The following is a 21,113-nucleotide window of genomic DNA, read 5'->3' as shown; positions in this document are numbered from 1 at the left end:
TAATACCGTTCCGGCTGACCGGAAGTGCACTGAGAGCGGTAAGCGTAAAGGAGTTGGGTGCTTACTGTTCTGGCTAACAACGGATGGTGCAATCCGGGGTATATTACGATTGAGGAACGTGTTTGCAGACTGGATATTGAACTTTTTACTGTTGGACTTCGGCCACATTCCACCGTGATACAACACTTGGCGGTTGTTCCGGCCTGTGGCCATCGAACGTGCAGCTCCTCCCGTGGAAGGTCGGACAACTTGAGCCAATAGACTGGTCCTGGACTTATTTTCCATCTGGCATAGTTTGCATTTTGTTGTTTGATTGTTGGGGTTTTTTGTATTGCTATATTTATGCTCTATTCTTGGTTGGTGCGACTGTAATGAAACCAAATTTCCCTCGGGATTAATAAAGTATATCCATCTATCTATTGGAAGAAAAAGCCATTGGAATTCTCTCGTGGTTATAGCTAAGACAAGTTTTATTATTCAAGAGAAATTTCCTCAAGGTCAGTTGCTCATTTTAGTTTACAACACCAGTGCAGGTTGACTTTCAATACCTCAAGTTACAATATTAAAGAGTACATTTATTTTTTTAAAAATGTCTATGGAATGTTATTCCACCAGTATCTCGCTTACGCATGACTGTTCAGGCGTTGTATGAAGACGATGAGACACTTCCACCATGACCAGTCCAGTTGGTATGGATGAAGGTCCCAGGCTTGGTCAGCAGTTCATACGTATGAGCACCAAAGTAATCTCTCTGTGCCTATTGGACGAGGGGGGGAAAAAAAAAAATCACATTAGCAAACATAAGTACACACAAAAACTCCAGCCTACACCCGATACAGCTCTTTTCAACTCCAGCACTCAAAATGTCCAAGTCTGTGTAGTAACGTGTACTCATATTATGAAGACCTTAAGATATATGAGTGGAATTAGGCCATTTGGGCCATCAAAGTTTGCTCTGCCATTTCAACAATCCCTCAACCTGATCCTCCTGCCTTCTCCCTGTAACCTTTGACACCATGACTAGTCACGAACCTATCATCCTCCACCTTAAATGTACCCAATGATTTGGCCTCCACGGCCATCTGTGACAATTAATTCCACAGATCCACCACCCTCTGGCTCAAGAAATTCCTTGTCACCTCTGTTCTAAATGGACATCCCTCTATTCTGAGGCTGTGCCTTCTCATCCTACACTCTCCCACGAGAGGAAACATCCTCACAAAGTTCACTCTGTCTAGGGCTTTCAATATTCAATAGGTTTCGTGAGATTCCTTCCCAACACCTCCCCCCACCCCATTTCCTCTAAACCCCTGCGTGTACAGATCCAGTACCATCAACCACTTCTCTTACATTAACCCTTTCATTCCCAGGATCATTCTCATGAATCTCCTCTGGACACCCCTCAATGCCAGCACATCCTTTCTCAGATAAGGAGTCCAAAACTGCTCACAACAGTCTGACAATGCTTTATATTGCCTCAGTATTACATTCTTGATTTTATATTCTATTCCTCTCGAAATGAAGATACAGCTGAAGAACTGTAAAATTAATGTTCCTCTGAAGATCTGGTGGGCACTGATGGCAGAAGGTTTGGTCCCATGGTCAACTCATGGACAGTGGTTTAACTTCTGCCAGGGAACTGGGTGCCTTTGCAATTGAAAAGACACTCGGTGGCCACATTATCAGGAACCCCTTGTATCTAATAAAGAAGCCACTGAATGTATGTTCATGATCTTTTGCTGATGTAGCCCTCCCGCTTCAAGGTTTGACGTGTTGTGCGTTCAGAGACGTTCTTCTGCACACCGCGGTTGTAACGTGTGGTTCCGAGTTACTGCCACCTTCCTCTCAGCTTGAACAAGTCTTGCCATTCTCATCTGACCTTTCCCATTAACAAGGCACTTACAGCCCCAGAACAGCATCTCACTGGATTTGATTTTCGGTTTTTGAACCATTCTCTAAACTCTAGAGATTGTAATGCTCGAAAATCCTATGAGACCAGCAGATTCTGAGGCCTTGCCTTCACACGTTCTATCAGTCTGTCATCGCCAGTACTATCTTCTATGTGATGGTGTTCTGGGGCAGTGGCATCAACATGGGTGATGCCAACAGGCTCAGTAAACTGATTACAAAGGCTGGCTCTGTTGTAGGAATCAATCTGAACATAGGAGAACAAAGGACCCTGCAGAAAATCCTGGCAATCCTGGACAATGTTTCTCAACTGTGCATGCCACTTTGGCTGAACAGAGGAGCACTTTTAGTAATAGACTAATACATCTGCGCTGCTCCAAAGAGGACTATATGAGGTCATTCTTACTCTCAACCATTGGGCCCTATAATGAGTCAACCTTTAGCAGGGGAGGTGATGACTCCTCTCTCTCCACCCCACCTCCTGTTAGACTGTTTGTGGTAACTTTTTTATTCTTTCTACTTCTCTTTCAATATTTATATCTGTGCACACGTAATGCTATTGTGACACTGTAATTTCCTTTGGGATCAATAAAGTATCTATCTATACTCAAACCAACCCACATGGCATCAGTTAAGCATTCCATGTTCAGTTACTCCAATCACATTTCTTCCCCACTCTGATGTTTGGTCTGAACAACAACTGAACCTCTTGACCATGTCTGCGTGCTTTTATGCATTGAGGAGCTGGGATGTTATGTTGAAGTTGTCTAAAACGTTGGCGAGGAACTTCTTCACTGAGAGGGAGGGGTGGAACGAGCTATCAGTGGAAGTGCTGGATGCAGGTTCAATTTCAACATTTAGGAGAATTTGGATACGTACATGTATGGAAGGGGTATGGAGGACTGCGATTCAGGTGAGGTCTGATGGACCTGTTTCTGTGCTGGTGTGCTCCATGACTCTATAAAACACTGACTGAATCCATCAGCACTCACATTCTCAGAGCTGCAGACTGTGCTTGATGGTACGCCAGCTGCATATTTCTTAATCGCCTCACCCTGTATTCAACAATTCAGGTTTGAAAGAGCCTCCAATACCTCGCTTTTCACAGCTGAGGCCACCTTGGCAGGCGCTCAAGAGTAACACCTGGTGAGTCTAACCAAGAAACAGCGGCAAAGGAATCTTGGCAGAGCTATCTATTTAGCAGCTAGAATTTATAAAAGGTTTCACAGGTCTAACCAACTGCGCAAGAGATACGTGATCAGATGCTCCTAAAAGGATTTGTAATTGCGTACCTGAATCAGGTTGGCCGGAAGCATTTCATGCCTGTAGCCATCGTAGAAAGACAGGGCTGTAGTGAAGCAGGGCATGGGGATCCCCATCTGTACACCAGTGCTAACCACACGACGCCAGGAACCCTACAGGCAGAAATATAGTTAAAACAGCTAACCTCTGCATGCTGGGTCTCACATCAATACCGCTCTCCAGTGTTCACTCCCTGGAAAACAAACTGGATTACCCTCGTCTGCAAATGATCAGAGCGAGATGAGGAGCTGCTATGTGCTTGTTCTTACGGAACGTGGCTCCAGGACAACCTCCCGTGCACCATCAATCTTCAGACCACAGCACTCAGGGACCTGTGCTAAGATTATCTTGTGACTATATTGTGCTTTATTGTAACAATATGATCTGGTGAGATCACTCTGCTGTCGGAGAGGGGAGACTGCCTTTTAATCACTGGTGAGATCACTCTGCTGCTGGAAGGCCCGCCACCGTGCCTGGAGAATGTTACCATGTTACCCAGCTTTTCTGCGTTTTGGATGTGGACTTGGACTATAGAGTGTTTTCTTTTTCTGTCTTATAGCTTTTTTATATTCTGTGTTTTTCACTTGATTTGGGGTGGTGTGTATGTGTGTGTGTGGTCAATATGCCCGTTCAGTTTTTGTGCAGTAAGCAGGAATTTGAGTGTTGATGATCATAATGTTCTCTTCTTTCTTGATTTCATGCCAAGGAGGAGGATTATCTGGAGAAGAAGGATTTCAGAGTTGTATACTTTGATAATAAATGAACCTTTGTTCTTGTTCTTTCTACATGGAGAAAGGGATGTGTCTTGCTGGGAGCTAGCAAAGATCCACTGGGCTGAATGGCCTCCTTCTGTAAGCTCTCAAATAAATACACTTGATTTAAGATTTGAAAAATCTGTTAGGTTTATCTAGGAATGACATACTTGAAACTCAAAATAGATCAGAATGATCACAGGATATTTACAGGTTCGTACGGAACACAGTGTAATGAATCCACGTTTACCATGCTGGAATTGTAAAGCCTTGAATTTCAGTGTCTAATCCACAAGTAAATTTTAACAATGATATTGTCATGAGGCAAAGAGCAGAGGGGAGATTTCTGCACCATTATACCTTTGTCAAAACAGTCTAATCACTTTCCAAATATTAGTTTAGTGAACTATTCTGAGTAAATACCTGACAGTCCTGTACTGCCGACTTGAAAAACTTATCAACCAGCAAGTTCTGTAGACCAGGGTTTGCATCAAATGCATCTTTAATTTTTCCCAGAAAGACACTGTCAAGGGAGGAAAGCAGAGAAACAAGAACAGGTAAATATTTCGTCTGCAATCAAGTGATTTTTTCCCCAAGGTGTGAGAGAATCCCCTCAAAGTATCACATTGAATGAATGACTTTATTTCTTACATCCTTCACGTACATAAGGAGTAAAAATGTTTACATTACGTCTCAATCTAAATGTGCAATACTGGTAATTTATAATAAATAGAACAGTCAATGTAATATAGTCTGAAGTCAGTGTGAGTTCATCAGTCTGATGGCCTGGTGGAAGACCCTAGGAATGTGAAACTCCAGCTTGTGAAATTGTGTCAACAACCCAAAAGATTCGATCCCACTGTTACAAAACTCTTTTATGATAACGATGGACTTTTGAACTCTATCTCATCATTGCCCTTGCAATTTATTTGTCTACCTGCACTGTCGTCGCTGATTAACTGGACCCTGGGAACTCTCACTTTATTTTACTTGTGCACAAGGAGAACAACATGGCCCGTCACCACACAGATCTGAATTTTGAACAGAGAAATACTATTTTACACAGAATTGACCAGCAGTTACTAATATGGACCACTTGCTAGACTATTTAATGTTTGAACTCCTCGCTTGCAAGATCGATCGCCATTTACAATACAGGTGTTAAAAGTCAATAGAAACTGATAACTAGAAATTAAAAAAGCAATTGTCTCTTAGCTGATGTGTGTATTCTTCTGTTACCAATCTGCAATCTATCCATGCCTGGACATTAGATTAACCCTTGCCTTGCTGCAACTTCCACACACTTTCTCTGTAACTGCGTCCCGTTCCCCCCCCACACTTTTACCACGAGACTGCAAGGCACAGGAGCAAAATTAGGCCACTCAGCCCATCAAGTCTGTTCCACTATCCAATTATGGCTGATTTATTTTCCCTCTCAGCCCCATTCTCAGAATTCAGCACCTTCAGAATTTCTTGTATTTATGATGCTGGAAATCCAGAGCAACACATTCTAACCACTGGAGGAACCCAGCAGGTGAGGCAGCGTCTACGGAAAGAAATACACTGTCACCGTTTCGAGTCGGTACCTTCTTCAGGACCAGGGGAAGGGTCTTGGCTCGAAACTGTTCATTCCTTTCCATAGATGTTGCCTGACCTGCTGAGTTCGTCCAGCATTTTGTACAAGTTACCAAGATAAGCTGCACAACCCGTAAATACTGGCACTTTGGATAAAACTGCTCACCCAACATCCTCAGAATCGCATGCTAATGGGGATCAACGCTCAGAATCAAGGGGTTTCCATCACAGTTTTATCAGTCTGAAGAAAACCTCTGTTGGACAAGGGATTAAACTGGTATTTAATTTGTTACTTTTCTTTTAGTTTAACTCTCACGCTTGCTTATATGTTCATATAATCATTTTTTCCATAGCAGTTTTATGATTTTGAAGAAACTCTGGCCTGCAGTTATCGGGCTCCGGGACGTATTACTGAATGGTCTCCACGGCTGTGGACTCAATTTCTGTGACCCTGCAGCTCATGTTCTGTGGATTATTTGTTTACTCATTGTTTGCAACATTTGTTCTTTTTTCGCACGTTGGACATTTGTTGGTCTTTGTTCTGTGAATTTATTGTGGATTCTATTGCGTTTCTTTGTTTTGTGGCTGCCTACAAGAAGATGACTCTCAAGGTTGTATATGGTATCCGAACTTTGAACTTCAAAAATCTATGTTGGATTAGGGTCTAAATTACCACTTAAATTGTTATTTTAAGATTTATTTATTTATTGTGATACAGAGTGGAGTATGCTCTTCCAGCCTGAACCACGCCGCCCAGCAATCCCCCGATTTAACCCTTGCATAATCATGAGACAATTTACAATGACCAATTAACCTACCAACCAGTACATCTTTGGACTGAGAGGGGGAACCGGAGGACCCAGAGTACCCATGTGGTCACGAGGAGAACAAACTAAAAACTCCCTATGGACAGAGGCAGGAATTCTTGGAGTTGAACTTTCTTTTGCTTGGTTATATGCTTGAATCGTCATCTGCCTGTAAATTTTCAGTAAATTTTCATTCTTTCGTAGTATAGTTGATCTGTATTTCTGTAGCTTCTGTCTTTGAATCTGAGTCAAGGCAGAGCAATTCAAAACTGTCCTTGTTATTAGACACACTGTTCTCAGAGAAATTCCCTTATCTGTCCAGCTTAGACTAGTTTGCAGTACAAGGGGAAACACTCGGTCTCCAGTTCTGTGCTCTGGCCTTTGCTCTTTTCTTGCTAGTATGAGGCAACCTTGTCTGACCCGTATATCAACAGCATCTAATAAATGGACTGTAACCATCAAATCTGTGCCTCATTCTTGACTTCTGAAGAACGCTCTGGGGGAGGTGACAGACCTCGTACTGTTCAGAGCTCACACTTAACATTTGCAAGTGCTGAAAATCTAAAGCAACACACACACAAACTGCTGGAGGAACTCAGCAGGTCAGGCAGCATCCATTGAAGGGGATAAACACTTGACCTTTATTCCCCTCCACAGAAGCTGCCTGACCTACTGAACTCCTCCAGTAGTTTGAGTGTATTGACTTAAAACTTGAAAATCTTTGTAGCCATTTTAAATTTCTCCCACAACACACATAAAAGTTGCCATCTCTAGGAAGAGGTATAGTCGACATTTCGAGCTGAGACCCTTCGTCAGGACTAGCTGAAAGAAGAGCTAGTAAGATTTGAAAGTGGGAGGGGGAGGGGGAGATCCAAAATGTTATGTGTGTTGCTTGAAATTCTAGCATCTGCAGATTTCCTCATGTTTGCGTTTTTAAATTTCTCCTTATGTCTCCCTCCCCAACTTCTCCAAGGCCACCTCTTAAAACCCACCTGTCACCTGCACCAAATATTTCACCTGGCCCAGTCAAACATTGCCCTTGGGCGTTTAAATGAATTAAAAGGTAACATGAGTACAAGCCACTATGCAGCAATGACATCCTCACCTCCTGATGATGCAGCCACCTCTCCACATCAGTGCAATCCCACCATAATTCAGACTCCAGTTAAACTCATTTGCTGCTTGTCTCAGGAGCATGAAGCCCTGGGCGTAGGAGATGATCTTTGAAGCATAGAGAGCCTGCGAAAGAGGGCAAAAAAGACACTTTAATGTTAATGCTATGTGTGGGCACTTAACAAAGTTAGTGTACAGTGGAATCCAACAGTGCCTTACATACAGTGGATTCCGGTTAATCGGGACCAGTAGATTTTGGCCCAATCAGCTGAAGTTTCATGGAAATTGTTAAGAAGTAGAAAAAAGAAACAGAATTAGAATTCTGATTCTACCATTTAACAGAGTAATAAATTATGTATTTAAATGAAATACTGAACAAATGAGAATACTACCAATACTACTACAGTACTAGAAAACAGTGTATTAGTTTCTAATAGTTATCAACAGAGGAATTAATCCAGTCGCTATTTTTATTGATTGTAAATAAACAAATTCAGCACGTACACCTACAATGCTTTCAACGATCGCATCCTCCAAATGATCATTTTCATTGTAACATTCAAAGTGATTGTCAATACCTTCAAATTTAACAAGTTAGTAACTACGAGGTAGTGGTGAAATTGTTCCATTTCTCACTCCTGACTGTTTCTATAAGCATGAATGCTTGAAACCGCAATGAGCAAAAGTCCGGAAATGTCTTGCTGCTTATTTCCCGTCAACTCTCAGTGACAAAAGCCAATACTTTTTGAACACAAATGCACAGAATTGCTCGCTCTAAGCACGGTGTAGTGACCAACGGCCACACAAGTGCATGTGACTGGCGTTGTCCCAAAAAAATAAAGGGAACCCTGGCCATTTTCTCGATTAGTTTTTGTTCTTTAAGAGTTGTCCCAAATAAGTGACTGCCCCAATTAACCAAAGGCACCTCCACTGGCAGCTTGTACCACCCCCCGAGGGAAGAAGTTCCCTCACAGTCCCTTTAAATATTCCACTCTTTTTTCCTCCAAGTTATGACCCTCTGGTTCTAGCCTCAGCCAAACTGAGGGCTCGAGAAGACATCACCTTCTTAAGGGTAGTAAGGCTGGCAATGTCAGGGAAACCTGTTTGCCCACATACCAGTACAGAGATGTAAAAGGAAAACAGAAATGAATGCGTACCAAGCACTCTACTGCTACTGTCAAAAGCTAAGATGAAGTATTTCTACCCCATATACAAGTGCTATGACAATAAACCTGAACAGAGTTGGAAACAAGACCTTCAGCCCAATGGATCCATGTTGACCAAGATACACATTCAACCCCCAAGAGGACCACAAAGTTATTGTAGGGTTTGGAGGCTTGCCTGCCTCTATTTCCTCTACAGCCATGTTAAGTAGAGTCAGGCTTTGCCTCTTGGCTAGGTCACCCATGCCAAACTGGTCAAAGGGTAGAGGCCAGACTAACAGTGGACAATGGGTCCTCCAGGTTGGGGGAGGGGTTCAGCTCAGGGCTAACGACCCTGACTAGTAAAACGAAATAATTACAGAAACAGCAGTTTACAGTTACGGTTTCATAGATTTACTATGTCCGCAGGAAAATGAATCTCAGGGTTGACGTGTACGTCAATGGGTGGTGCCAGAGGACTGGCGTACTGCTCATGTTGTTCCATTGTTTAAAAAGGGTTCTAAGAGTAAACCTAGCAATTATCAGCCTATGAGTTTGACGTCAGTGGTGGGTAAATTGATGGAAAGTATTCTTAGAGATGGTATATATAATTATCTGGATAGACAGGGTCTGATTAGGAACAGTCAACATGGATTTGTGCGTGGAAAGTCATGTTTGACAAATCTTATTGAATTTTTTGAAGAGGTTACTAGGAAAGTTGACGAGGGTAAAGCAGTGGATGTTGTCTATATGGACTTCAGTAAGGCCTTTGACAAGGTTCCACACGGAAGGTTAGTTAGGAAGATTCAGTTGTTAGGTATTAATATTGAAGTAGTAAAATGGATTCAGCAGTGGCTGGATGGGAGATGCCAGACAGTGGTGGTAGAAAACTGTCAGATTGGAGGCTGGTGCCTAGCGGTGTGCCTCAGGGATCTGTACTGGGTCCAATGTTGTTTGTCATATATATTAATGATCTGGATGATGGGGTGGTAAATTGAACTAGTAAGTATGCAGATGATACTAAGATAGGTTGAGTTGTGGATAATGAAGTAGGTTTTCAAAGCTTGCAGAGAGATTTAGGCCAGTTAGAAGAGTGGGCCGAAAGATGGCAGATGGAGTTTAATGCTGATAAATGTGAGGTGCTACATTTTGGTAGGACTAATCAAAATAGGACATACATGGTAAATGGTAGGGCATTGAAGAATGCAGTAGAACAGAGGGATCTAGGAATAACAGTGCATAGTTCCCTGAAGGTGGAATCTCATGTGGATAGGGTGGTGAAGAAAGCTTTTGGTATGCTGGCCTTTATTAATCAGAGCATTGAGTATAGGAGATGGGATGTAATGTTGAAATTGTACAAGGCATTGGTAAAGCCAAATTTGGAGTATTGTGTTCCGTTCTGGTCACCAAATTATAGGAAAGATGTCAACAAAATAGAGAGTGTACAGAGAAAATTTACTAGAATGTTACCTGGGTTTCATCTCCCAAGTTACAGAGAAAGGTTGAACAAGTTGGGTCTTTATTCTTTGGAACGTAGAAGGTTGAGGGGAGACTTGATAGAGGTATTTAAAATTATGAGGGGGATTGATAGAGTTGATATGGATAGGCTTTTTCCATTGAGAGTGGGGGAGATTCAAAAAAGAGTACATGAGTTGAGAGTTAAAGGGCAAAAGTTTAGGGGTAACATGAAGGGGAACTTCTTTACTCAGAGAGTGGTAGCTGTGTGAAACGAGCTTCCAGCAGAAGTGGTAGAGGCAGGTTCGATGTTGTCGTTTAAAGTTAAATTGGATAGCTATATGGACAGGAAAGGAATGGAGGGTTATGGGCTGAGTGCACGTCGGTGGGACTAGGTGAGAGTAAGAGTTTGGCACGGACGAAGGGCTGAGATGGCCTGTTTCCGTGCTGTAATGGTTATATGGTATGTACTCTGATAATAAATTTTACCTTGAACTTTGAGCATTGAAGAATCCTTCTATATCTATAACTTTCCCCTCTCATCTTAAATCTATGCCCTCTAACTTGAATGTCTAAGAGAAGGCAGGAAGATACCCCACATTATCAACATAGATAAAACATTTCCAATCATCTGCCTTCAGCAAACCCACCTTGCGTATATCTTCCAGGAATTCTTTTTTATCTCCAGAGAAATTTGATCCTTTGGGTCCCGACAACTGCTTGCTGGCTGTTACCCGCTCATCTTTCAGCGAAGACAGGCACCTTGCGAATACAGCCTCACCTGCAATGGGAGAGGCGGGAGTCTAGTTCACACCAATGACCACTACAGGAGCGAGATGGATCGGTGCTGCAGTAACAACCTTGCACTCAATATCAGTAAGGCCAAGGAATTGAATGTGGACTTCAGGAAGGGGGGGAAGTCAGGAGAACATACACCAATCCTCATCCAGAAGTCAGTGTGGAAAGGTTGAGTAGGCTCAAGTTCCTGAGTGACAACGTCAATGAAGATTTATCCTGCGCCCAACATAACTGATGCAATTACAAAGATGGCTATATTTTATTAAGAGTTTGAGGAATTTTGGTATGTCACCAAAGACTCCAGCAAACCTCTACAGATGTAGCTTAGAGAGTATTCTGATGAGCTGTATCACTGTCTAGTATGGAGGGGCTACTAATCAGGATTGGGAAAAGCTGCAGAGGGTTGCAACCTCAGTCAGCTGCATTACGTTCACTTGCTTCCCCAGCACCATTAAAGACCCCCAGCCCCCAGGACATGCTCTCTTCTCATTGCTGCCACGATGGAGAAACTGCTACCAGAGCCTGAAAACACAAACTCAATGTTTTAGGAACAGCTTCTTCCCCTCCACCATCTGAATGACACGGAACCTATGAACACTACCTCACTATTTTATGGGTTCTCTTTCTACACTATTAATTTAAATTTTTTTATATATACAGTATACTATATATTTCTTATTACTAATGATAGTTTTCTTTTATGTATTGCAATGTACTGCTGCCACTAAACAACAAATTTCATGACATATACCAGTGATCAGAATCAGAATTAATATCACCGGCATACATCATGAAATTTGTTCTTTGTGGCAGCAGTACAATGTAATACACAATAATAGAAAAAAAATGTGAATTAACGTGTGTGTATATATAAAAAAAGTTAGTGAGGTAGCGTTTGTGTGTTCAATGTTCATTCAGAAATCAGATGGCAGAGGGGAAGAAGCTGTTCCTGAATCGCTGAGTGTGTGCCTTCAGGCTCCTGTATCTCCTTCCTGATGGTAACAGTGAGAACAAGGCATGACCTGGGTGATGGGGGTCCTTAATGATGGATGCCGCCTTTTTAAGGTATCGCTCCATGAAGGTGTCCTGAATACTATGGAGGCTTCTGCTGACTGAGTTTACAACTCTCTGCAGCTTATTTCGATCCTGTGCAATAACCCCTCCCTTCCCACCCCCCCCCCACCAACACCAGACAGTGATGCAGCCAGTTAGAATGCTCTCCACAGTTCATCTGTAGAAATTTGTGAGCGTCTTTGGTGACATACCAAATCTCCTCACACTTCTAATGAAACATAGCAGCTGTCATGCCTTCTTCGTAGATGCATCAATATGCTGTGTCCAGGACAGGTCCTCAGAGATATTGACACCCAGGAACTTGAAACTGTTCACTCTCTCTGCTTCTGATCTGGACTGGTGTGTGTTCCCTCTTACCTCACATCTGATTCACTAAATACACACTCATCTGAAGGGTGAACATTTCACGTTGCAGTCTAGGGATAACATGGGCAGGCAGAGCTGCTCTAGCGTACCAATAAGAGTGACCGGCACTCCAAACTCCAGTGAAGAAATGGCCGTCCATTTCCCCGTGCCCTTCTGTCCTGCAGAGTCCCTAATTTGCGGCAGCAGAGGCTTCCCGTTGGAGTCCTGAAATTTGAGGATATTCGCCGTGATTTCGATCAGGAATGAGTCGAGTTCTGTCTTGTTCCATTCCTCAAACACCTGGAGATGGAATAAGCACAACATTTGATAACAAAACATTGACTGGGATTCTCATTCCTCACTTTAATTATATAACTACATCTCAGAGATCAGTTAAGAACAAATATTTTACAAGCTAGAAAACACTGGGCCTAGCTGCGGTGGTGAAACACCACAGTAGTGTAGCGGTTAGCATTACCCTTTACAGCACCAGCTGTAAGACTAGACTTCACCATGTCTGCAAGGAGCTTGTACACTCTCCCTGTGACGGCGTGGGTTTCCTCTGGGTGCTCCAGTTTCCTCCCACAGTCGTACTGGTTAGGGTCAGTAAGTTGTGGGCATTCTATGTTCCCCCAACACATCCTCTGACTGTGCTGGTTGTTGGTGCAAATGACACATTTTCCAGATTCTGCAGATGCTGGAAACCCAGAGCAACATATAAAATGCTGGAGGAACTCAGCAGGTCAGGCAGCATCTATGGAAATGATAAACAGTAGATCTTTTGAGCCAAGACCCTTCTGCAGGACTCAGCGTAAGTTTTGATGTACGAGTCAGAGTTATGCAGCACAGTTACAGGCCATTCAGCCCAACTGACTCCTGCCAACTGGGATACCCCAACTTCACGACCGAGTTCAATTTTCTCAAATTATGATTAATTGGACACAAAGGAACATTATCATTTGGGCATCGAGTACAGCTCAAGCATTTAAAAACAGGATGATTGCCTTGTACATACTGTGGGATAAATGGCAAAACAATGATTAAGGAAAGTCTGACAGAATAACTGAAAAGGCATAGGGTACAACATGATGAAAGTTCACCGTTATCCATCTGTGCAAAAGTCTTAGGAACACTAGAAAATTTTTTTATATGGTTTCAGATGGTATGGCGTCCACTGAACCTGATCTCAACCTCATCGAGGCTGTCTAGGATTATCTGGAGTGACAGAAGCAAGCTAGACAGCCAAAGTCTGCAGAACAACTGAGACAAGTTCTCCAAGATACCTGGAACAACTTACTAGTTGAGTTCCTTATAAAACCGCACGACAGTGTATTAAGAGAGTTGATGCAGATTTAAAGGCAAGAGGAGGTCACACTAAATATTAAACACGAGAGATTCTGCACATGCTGGAGATCCAAAGCCACACACACAAAACGCTGGAGGAACTCAGCAGGACAGGCAGCATCTATGGAAAAGAATAAACAGTCAAAGGTTTGGGCCGAGTGACTTCTTCAGGACCTGGAGAAGGGCCTTAGGCCAAAACGTTTACTGTTTATTCTTTTCCATACATGCTGCCTGACCTGTTGAGTTCCTCCACCATTTTGAGCACACCATATATTGATTTGATTTAGCTTTTTTTTTTTAAAACTGCTCTTTATAGTAATTTTTTTGATATTTAGAAACTTTCATTTCATTATTTTTGAAAGCATCTTCTCTTTACAGAATTTTACATGTGCCTAAGAATTTTGCACGGTCCTGTACATTTACATAAATTAGGAATTTGTTCTGGTATGTTGGCACAACAAGCAACAAAAATGACAATCAACAATTATAAATAAAGTATATAAAATAAAGTTAGAGGTTAAAGTATAGGAATAGAATAAAATGTACATAAATACGTAAATAGCAGGATGTACTTACAATGTAACCGACATTATAAAAAGTGGTTTCAAGTGTTTACATTGCATTCACTGAGGGAATAGAGAGGGGGTGTGGGGGCTAATTAGGATGGTTCATCAGATTAACTACTTGGAGGAAGAAACTATTAAGGTGGCATAATTTTTTTTTGTTTTAATAGCTCGTTAGCCTTTTCCAGAAGGGAGCTTTTAGAAAAGGCAGTTTACCGGGAGGTTAGTGTCTGCAATGCTTTTTTCTGCCCACTTCTTGGTCCTGAACTCCTACAAGTCCCGCAGCGATGGTCGACTGCAACCAATGCTCTCTTCTGCTGACCAGACAGTTCGCTGTAGTCACAGAAAAACTAAACGCGCAACAAAAGAATGGCCTCACTGTTAGAGTTGGTGAAGTGACCGCATTCTCCTGCCATTCTTAGTAAGAAATAAAGCTAATCTTTATCGCTACCATGTTGGGAGCTGCTGCTTACCTTGGACATTTCATCATGGGACATGTGGAGAATGTCCTTCATCAGGTGATAGGCTTCACAGATCAGCTGCATGTCTCCATACTCGATACCGTTGTGGACCATCTTTACAAAGTGGCCAGCCCCCTCATCGCCCACCTGCGAGGAGAACAGAAATCATTAGGATGAGCAAACCTTCGGCATCAGCTGAGGTCTCCGTGAGGCACGACTGCTGCCCGACAGGTTCAATCCTGACCCCCGGTGCTGTCTGCGTACAGTCTGCACGTCCTCCCCCCGTAACGATGTGGCTTTCCCCGAGGTTAAATGGCCTCTTGGGTGTACATGGGTAATAAATTGTTGAGGTGGAGGCAACATGGGTTTAGAGAGGGTGCAGAGCAGATTCACCCAGTTGATGTCTGGATTACAGAGCACGTCTTATGAAGACTGGTTGAGTGAGCTTGGGCTTTTTTCTTTGGAGTGAAGGAGGACGAGAGGTGATTTGGAAATGTACAAGATGATAAGAGGCATAGATCGAGTGGACAGCCAGAGACTTTTCACAGGGCGAGAAATGCTAATATGTGGAGACATATTCTAAAGGTAATCACAAGAAATTCTGCAGATGCTAGAAATGCAGAACACACACATTAAATGTTCCCAGATTCTCTCAACCATTGTGATTCTGTGGGCAGCCAGGATCAAAATCCCCTTGTTTTGCCTTCTATGTACCAGCAGGGCCAGTGTTCTCCAGCCTTGTTTATTGCATTCTAGGCAGTAAGGTCTCCTGGGTTGTCATAGCTGAGGTGGGGTGGGGTATGTAAGCTCCCACCATCTATTAAATGCACCCAGTGGCATGTGTTTCAAATAACTTCTGACAACTAAGTCCAACTCCTGGCCTTCACATGTGGCATAGCATCTAGGCCCGGTGAAACCAGCTTCTACTGACAGGAGAAGGGGCAAAGGTGGGTTACTGGCACCTTAACACCAGTCACTCCATGCAGATGGGGCTCATTAGCTCATGGTTGGCAGCTCATTTGGATGGAAAACTCTGGTCTCAAGCCTCCACTACCTTGAGGCTATACCCACTCATGGCAAAGGCTTCGGGAGTAAACCCCCAAGGAAAATTCTGGAACTGGAGCCCCCAAGGGTGCAGGCAGTCCTACGCGGAGTTCAGCTCCAGCAACGCCACTGGTGCCAAACTGTACCAGGTTCTGCTGTTCCTTTGGATTCATCAGCTGCGTGGAGAAGGGGAGCCTGCTAGACAGGTAACAGCTTGCTCTCCGTATTGTACTGCCCTGGCTCGCGTATCACGCAGACAGCTGGGTGCAACATTCATGGTCAACCCCAACCAGTGGAGGGCCTCAAAGCTTCCTGTCTCTGTTGCAGGATAGGATGCAACACTTTTGCTCTTATCCAGCACCGGTAGCAAGGTGGGACGGTAGCAAGGTGGCTTACGTAATGCTATTTCAGAGTCAGCTACGGGATCAGGGTTCAATTCTTGCTGCTGCTCGTGACTACGTGGGTTTCCTCTGAGTGCTCCAGTTTCCCCCCCACATTCCAAAGACGTACGGTTAGGGTTAGCAAGCTCTGGGCATCCGACGTTGGCGCCGGAAATGTGCCCACACTCGCAGGCTGCAGACCAATTCTCACCGATTTGATTTGATGCGTTTCACGGTATGTTTTGATGTCCCTGTGACAAATAAAGCCAACCTTTCAAACCAGGACTTACCCAGTCACAGCACGGTTCACCCGTCCCAACCTTGGCAGCAATACTCTGGAAGATGTCCTTGATGTGAGGCCTGTGGAGCACGCAGGAAGAAAGTTTCAACCCCAACTCATCCATTCCATCTGTCCCACCCTCAGCACCGCGCCCAGCAACGGACAACAGTCACAAACCATTCAATGGACTTCTATCACCAAAGTGCTGGGCACCTCCTGGCAAATGAAGCAACGAACCCCATTGAAAAGTTAACCCAATGTTCAGAACTTTCAGTATCCAATTCTGTGCTTGGCGAGCCAATTTCCAAAAGGCATTTCTTTCAATCCAGGCAAATTACATCCTCTCCACTTTGTCAAGATCAAAGAAAATCTACTTTTCTAAAAGACACAAACACTTACAAAAAAAAACTCTTCTCCCCTGCCTCCATCACCAATAGGTCCATCAATGTAGATTCCTTTCCAACTCCCCAATTACCTCACTGATAAGACAGGATTTTCTAGAATGGGAGACATCTCGGCACTGGCCAATGGCCAATGTGCAGAACCGATGCAAGAGCTGATCTGTGCCCTGGTAGACACAACTTGGCGTAATAGCTCCCAGGCCGAACTTAGCAAAGAGCAGCAAGGTAGATCTTGTTGCTGACCGTGTCTGAGCATCTGAATCACAGAGTTGTTTGGCGTTCAACACTGGTGAACCTCAAGGCTGCGTGCCTAGCCCTCTGCTGTCACTGTCTCTCACACACACACACAAAAAACATGAGGCTTAGCACAGCTCCAATGCCACATCCAAATCCACCAATGACACCACTGTAGTTGGACAAACCACAGGTGACAACGGGTCAGAGCACAGGAGGGAGATTGGACACCAGGTTGCCATGACAACCCCACGTTCGATGACAGTAGGACTAGAGAGCTGATTGCTGACTTCAGGAAGGGGCACGGAGAGTAAACGTACACCAGCCCATATTGGGGGACCCCTCTGCCTCCTGACCCGATGCTGTCCGACCCGCTGAATTCCACCGGCAGGTTTTGATTTCATAACCTACAGGATAAAACCGCAGTCGTGCACTTACAAGGATGTTGTCAGCGAGTTAGGAGGAAAAATTGGATAAGTGCGGACTTTATTCCCCGGAGTGCAGCAGAATGAGGGGAGATCTTACAGAGGTATACCAAATTACAAGGGGTATAGATAGGGTGAACGTATGCAGGTTTCTCCCCCTCAGGTTGGGTCAGCCTAAAGTTGGAAGTTGCAGGTTTAGAGTGAAAGGCGAAATATTTAAGGGGAACCTCTTCACTCAGAGGGTGGTATGAGTGTGGAATGAGCTGGTACATAAGGGTTCAACTGTAACACTTACAGAAGTCTGGATAGGTACGTACTTGGGAACGGTTTGGAGGGACAAGGTCCGCGAGCAGGTAAACAGGACTGGTTGGAAGATCGGGTCAGCAGTAACTAGATAGGCTGAAGGGCGTTCCCCATGCTGTAGTAATCTATGACCCTATCACTTTACCCAAGTGCTTTGCAGCCACTGCTGCAAGGAATACAACAAAGGACACAGGAAGATCCCACACAGGGCTAGTGCTCATATTTTTCTTTAAAATACTCCCTTCCCTCAGCTTTGTACACCGACTCGCCATAACCTCTGGAGCCAGACTTGAACCCACAACTTTCTGACAGAGTACCAAGCCAACCAGGCCTCAGCCTGGAGCTGACCTCGAACCGAGTGGGAGGCAGAAGAGAAGGGAGTAACATCTATTCACGATTAGCTTATACCACAGTTTATCCGTAATTGCAAATGCTATCAAATTATAGCCAGAGATTACCCTGAAAGAACGAGGAGCCAGAATTAACTTGGAATTAAACCGGCAGATGCTGACTTACCAAGCTTCTTTGTGTCCTCCAGGCATCAACGAAGGCCCGTATCTGGCTCCGTCCTCGCCACCGCTGACTCCACTCCCCACAAAGAGCAGACCCTTGGCTTTCAGCTCTTTACATCTCCGCTGCAGAGAGGGGGAGAGAAACAGAGCGGATTGTTCGCAGCACCACAACATACAGAACGCACAGGATAAGGTCACACAACTAGACAAAGCCATCAAAACTCCCACTGCCATTTTGAATTTAGTGCAGGGCGCATCCTCTGTTGTGTCCATTGTCAAAATCTGTAAGCTGTGCCAATGAATTCCTGGGGGGAATAATGCAACACCCTAAAGATTACAGAGTGTCACAACCAGGGGTCATTTTAAAAAAAAGATTTTTTTTCAGTTAGTATGTAAATTGTACTTTCTCAGTGTAACCTTGTGGGTATGCAGGCTCCTTCGATGGTTTCCCTTTCAAGTCTAATTGTTTGTCTGGGTTTTCACGCTGTGTAGCAGGTGTCTCAATTGTCATCATGGGCCTTGTTAAATTCCCTTTGTATTTATTACTTTTATTCAATTTGGGATTTTCAATGTCTGCGCTGTCTTTGAGGGTTATTGATTCGTCTGGGCACCAGGGCTGCCTGGTTAGTCCTGCATTCCTACATGTTCCAGCAAACATTTCAGGGGGGCAGGCAACCCCTCTTTGCTTGGTCATTGTGGTTCTTTCTCTGGTGAAACTCTGACCGAGTTCTTCTGTGCGTCGTGAGCGATTTCAGTTCTTCAAGATCCTACACAGTTTGCCCGAGTTCTCGTTAGTTTTGCCAGTTCATTTCTGTGATGTCGTTTGTTTTGTTTGAATTGCTGAAGTCTGTGATTCCTGCACAGGAGTTGGCTAGTGACCCTAATACAGAGCATCTGTAAATGTTCTCAGAAAGGCATTCTGTTAGTCATTTTTAATTGTAACATCAGTCAAAAGATGCAAAGAAGATCGACATTAAAACTGTATTTCTGACATACGATGTTCTTTGCCCTCAGACATGAGTTCAATAGCTAAGTTCCTTCGTTAGATAGGATAATCCAGCCTGCCAGGCCTGTCAACGGCATTTTAAAAGCTAAAAATCAGAACGTATAAACGTATCCACATTATGTCACAGAACCAGTGGTCAGCCAAGGGGGATGGTCACTGAAATGGGTGCACTGAAATTTCTCTGTGGAGAATCTTCTGGAATCCTTTCCCCTGGGACTACTGTGGAGGCAGGTCAATAGAGCTATTCAAGATGGAGGTGGACTGATTACTGAAATGTCAGGGAATTGAGAGTCGGGGGAACTGGCACAGAAAAGGAGTTGAGTTGACCGGTCGTGATCACGCTGACTCAGGGTCTGCTCACTTGGGGCGGCACAGTTGCATAGCGGCCAGCACAACGCTTTGCAGAGTCAGCTGAGAGGTCTGGGCTGGACTCCCGCCACTCTGGAACAAGTTTATACCTTTTCCCTGTGACCGCACGAGTTGCCTCTGGGTGCTCCGATTTCCTCCCACATTTAAAAGGCTTTATAGGGAGCAGTGGGCGTGCTATGTTGGCGCTGGAAGCATGGCAACACTTGCGGGCTGCCCCCAGCACAATCCTCGCCAACGTAAATGACGCATTTCACTCCATGCTTTGACGTACATGTGACAAATAAAGCAAATCTTTTTCTAGAGTTCTTGTAGAATACTTTCAATGCAATCTTCAAAATAATCCCAACTTTTTTCCTGGGTGTACAACATTACTGATTACCAGATTTCAGTGACAGCTACCAGCATATCCCCATTAGAAATGGGGCTGTTACAAACAGTAACACTCCAGACATAAACTACTGCTTGTAGTGACCACTTCCAGATTCATTATAGCGAACAAGCCTCTTTCACTGCACATGGAACCAGGGAGAGAATCTGATGTTAAGACGGGGCATGAACTATCCACAGCTCCAAACCCACTGGGCTCTGATAGATTAGACTCGGTACAGACCACCGAAAATTTACCTCAACTTGAAATCTCTAGGAACAGTCTAATACTCACCGTGGTGTCATTGTATTCAGAATTCCCACCGTCAATAATGATATCGCCCTTCTCCAGTAAAGGAACCTGGCAAGGCAAGGACAAAATGTTGGATTAGACTTTGAATTGTATTTTTTTTGTAGTTTAACTCTCCTATGCTTGCTTATAGTTTTATACATTCACCTATTATGGGTGTCACTGTTCAGTGAGTCTGCAGTAATTGTAGTATAGATGATTCTGTATTTTTCTAAAAGTTTCTCTGCAGCCTGTGTCACACCACTGAACCTATTTTATAGGTCATTTCTTATCAGTGGAATGTGCTTTATCTCTCTAGTCTGACATAGCACATGACCACCACTTTTATTTTCTTTGTTCTCCTCCTCTTCTCCCTTACAGTAAAGTGAGTTGATTGCCATCATTTTAATTGTTAGGAATGCCTAATGAAACGGCTATAATCATGGTTCATTCTTGACTTCTGAAGGAACTTATGGACCAAAACATTTCTAGATTCAACAAAAGTAATTCAGAGTTAGTTAGCTAGCAAAAGGCAGCAACTGGATCTAATTGGGGGGGGGGGGTTAATAATGAACTGTCTGTACACTGGGAAAGCGTAAAGAACGAGGAATGATTCAGAAGATGGGGTCCCTTACAGCACAGAGAGTTACAAGGAAATTATTCAGCGGCAAGTTGATACGCATTTAGAATTGGAAACAGTTTTGATCGATCAAGTTCAGATTTTGATTCTGCTCGATGAACATTTTAGATACTTGACAGTTAGCAGAGGGGATGAGAGACAGTGAAAGGGTCAGAGTCATAGAACGCTACAAAACAGAAACAGGCCCTTCAGCCCATCTAATCCATGCCAAACTATTATTCTGTCC

The 21,113-nt window shown here is 43.8% G+C and overlaps 1 protein-coding gene across 1 annotated transcript in view; it reads right to left on the bottom strand.

Moving 5' to 3' along the window:
* Positions 1-452: 452 nt before the first annotated feature.
* pgd (phosphogluconate dehydrogenase) overlaps positions 453-21,113 on the bottom strand; it is a 36,502-nt gene continuing 15,841 nt past the window's right edge. The window contains exons 4-13 of the mRNA XM_072245140.1: positions 20,254-20,319; positions 18,222-18,340; positions 16,353-16,422; positions 14,651-14,785; positions 12,381-12,570; positions 10,704-10,834; positions 7,449-7,582; positions 4,386-4,485; positions 3,201-3,323; positions 453-757 (exon numbers count right to left, since the gene is read on the bottom strand). Of these exons, the coding sequence (XP_072101241.1) occupies positions 638-757; positions 3,201-3,323; positions 4,386-4,485; positions 7,449-7,582; positions 10,704-10,834; positions 12,381-12,570; positions 14,651-14,785; positions 16,353-16,422; positions 18,222-18,340; positions 20,254-20,319 (1,188 nt within the window). The 3' untranslated portion in view covers positions 453-637. The remainder of the gene's footprint in view (positions 758-3,200; positions 3,324-4,385; positions 4,486-7,448; positions 7,583-10,703; positions 10,835-12,380; positions 12,571-14,650; positions 14,786-16,352; positions 16,423-18,221; positions 18,341-20,253; positions 20,320-21,113) is intronic.

Source organism: Mobula birostris, chromosome 27 (assembly GCF_030028105.1).
Source record: "Mobula birostris isolate sMobBir1 chromosome 27, sMobBir1.hap1, whole genome shotgun sequence".
Classification (NCBI taxonomy): Eukaryota; Metazoa; Chordata; class Chondrichthyes; order Myliobatiformes; family Myliobatidae; genus Mobula; species Mobula birostris.
This window is presented reverse-complemented; position numbering and strand designations above follow the sequence as displayed.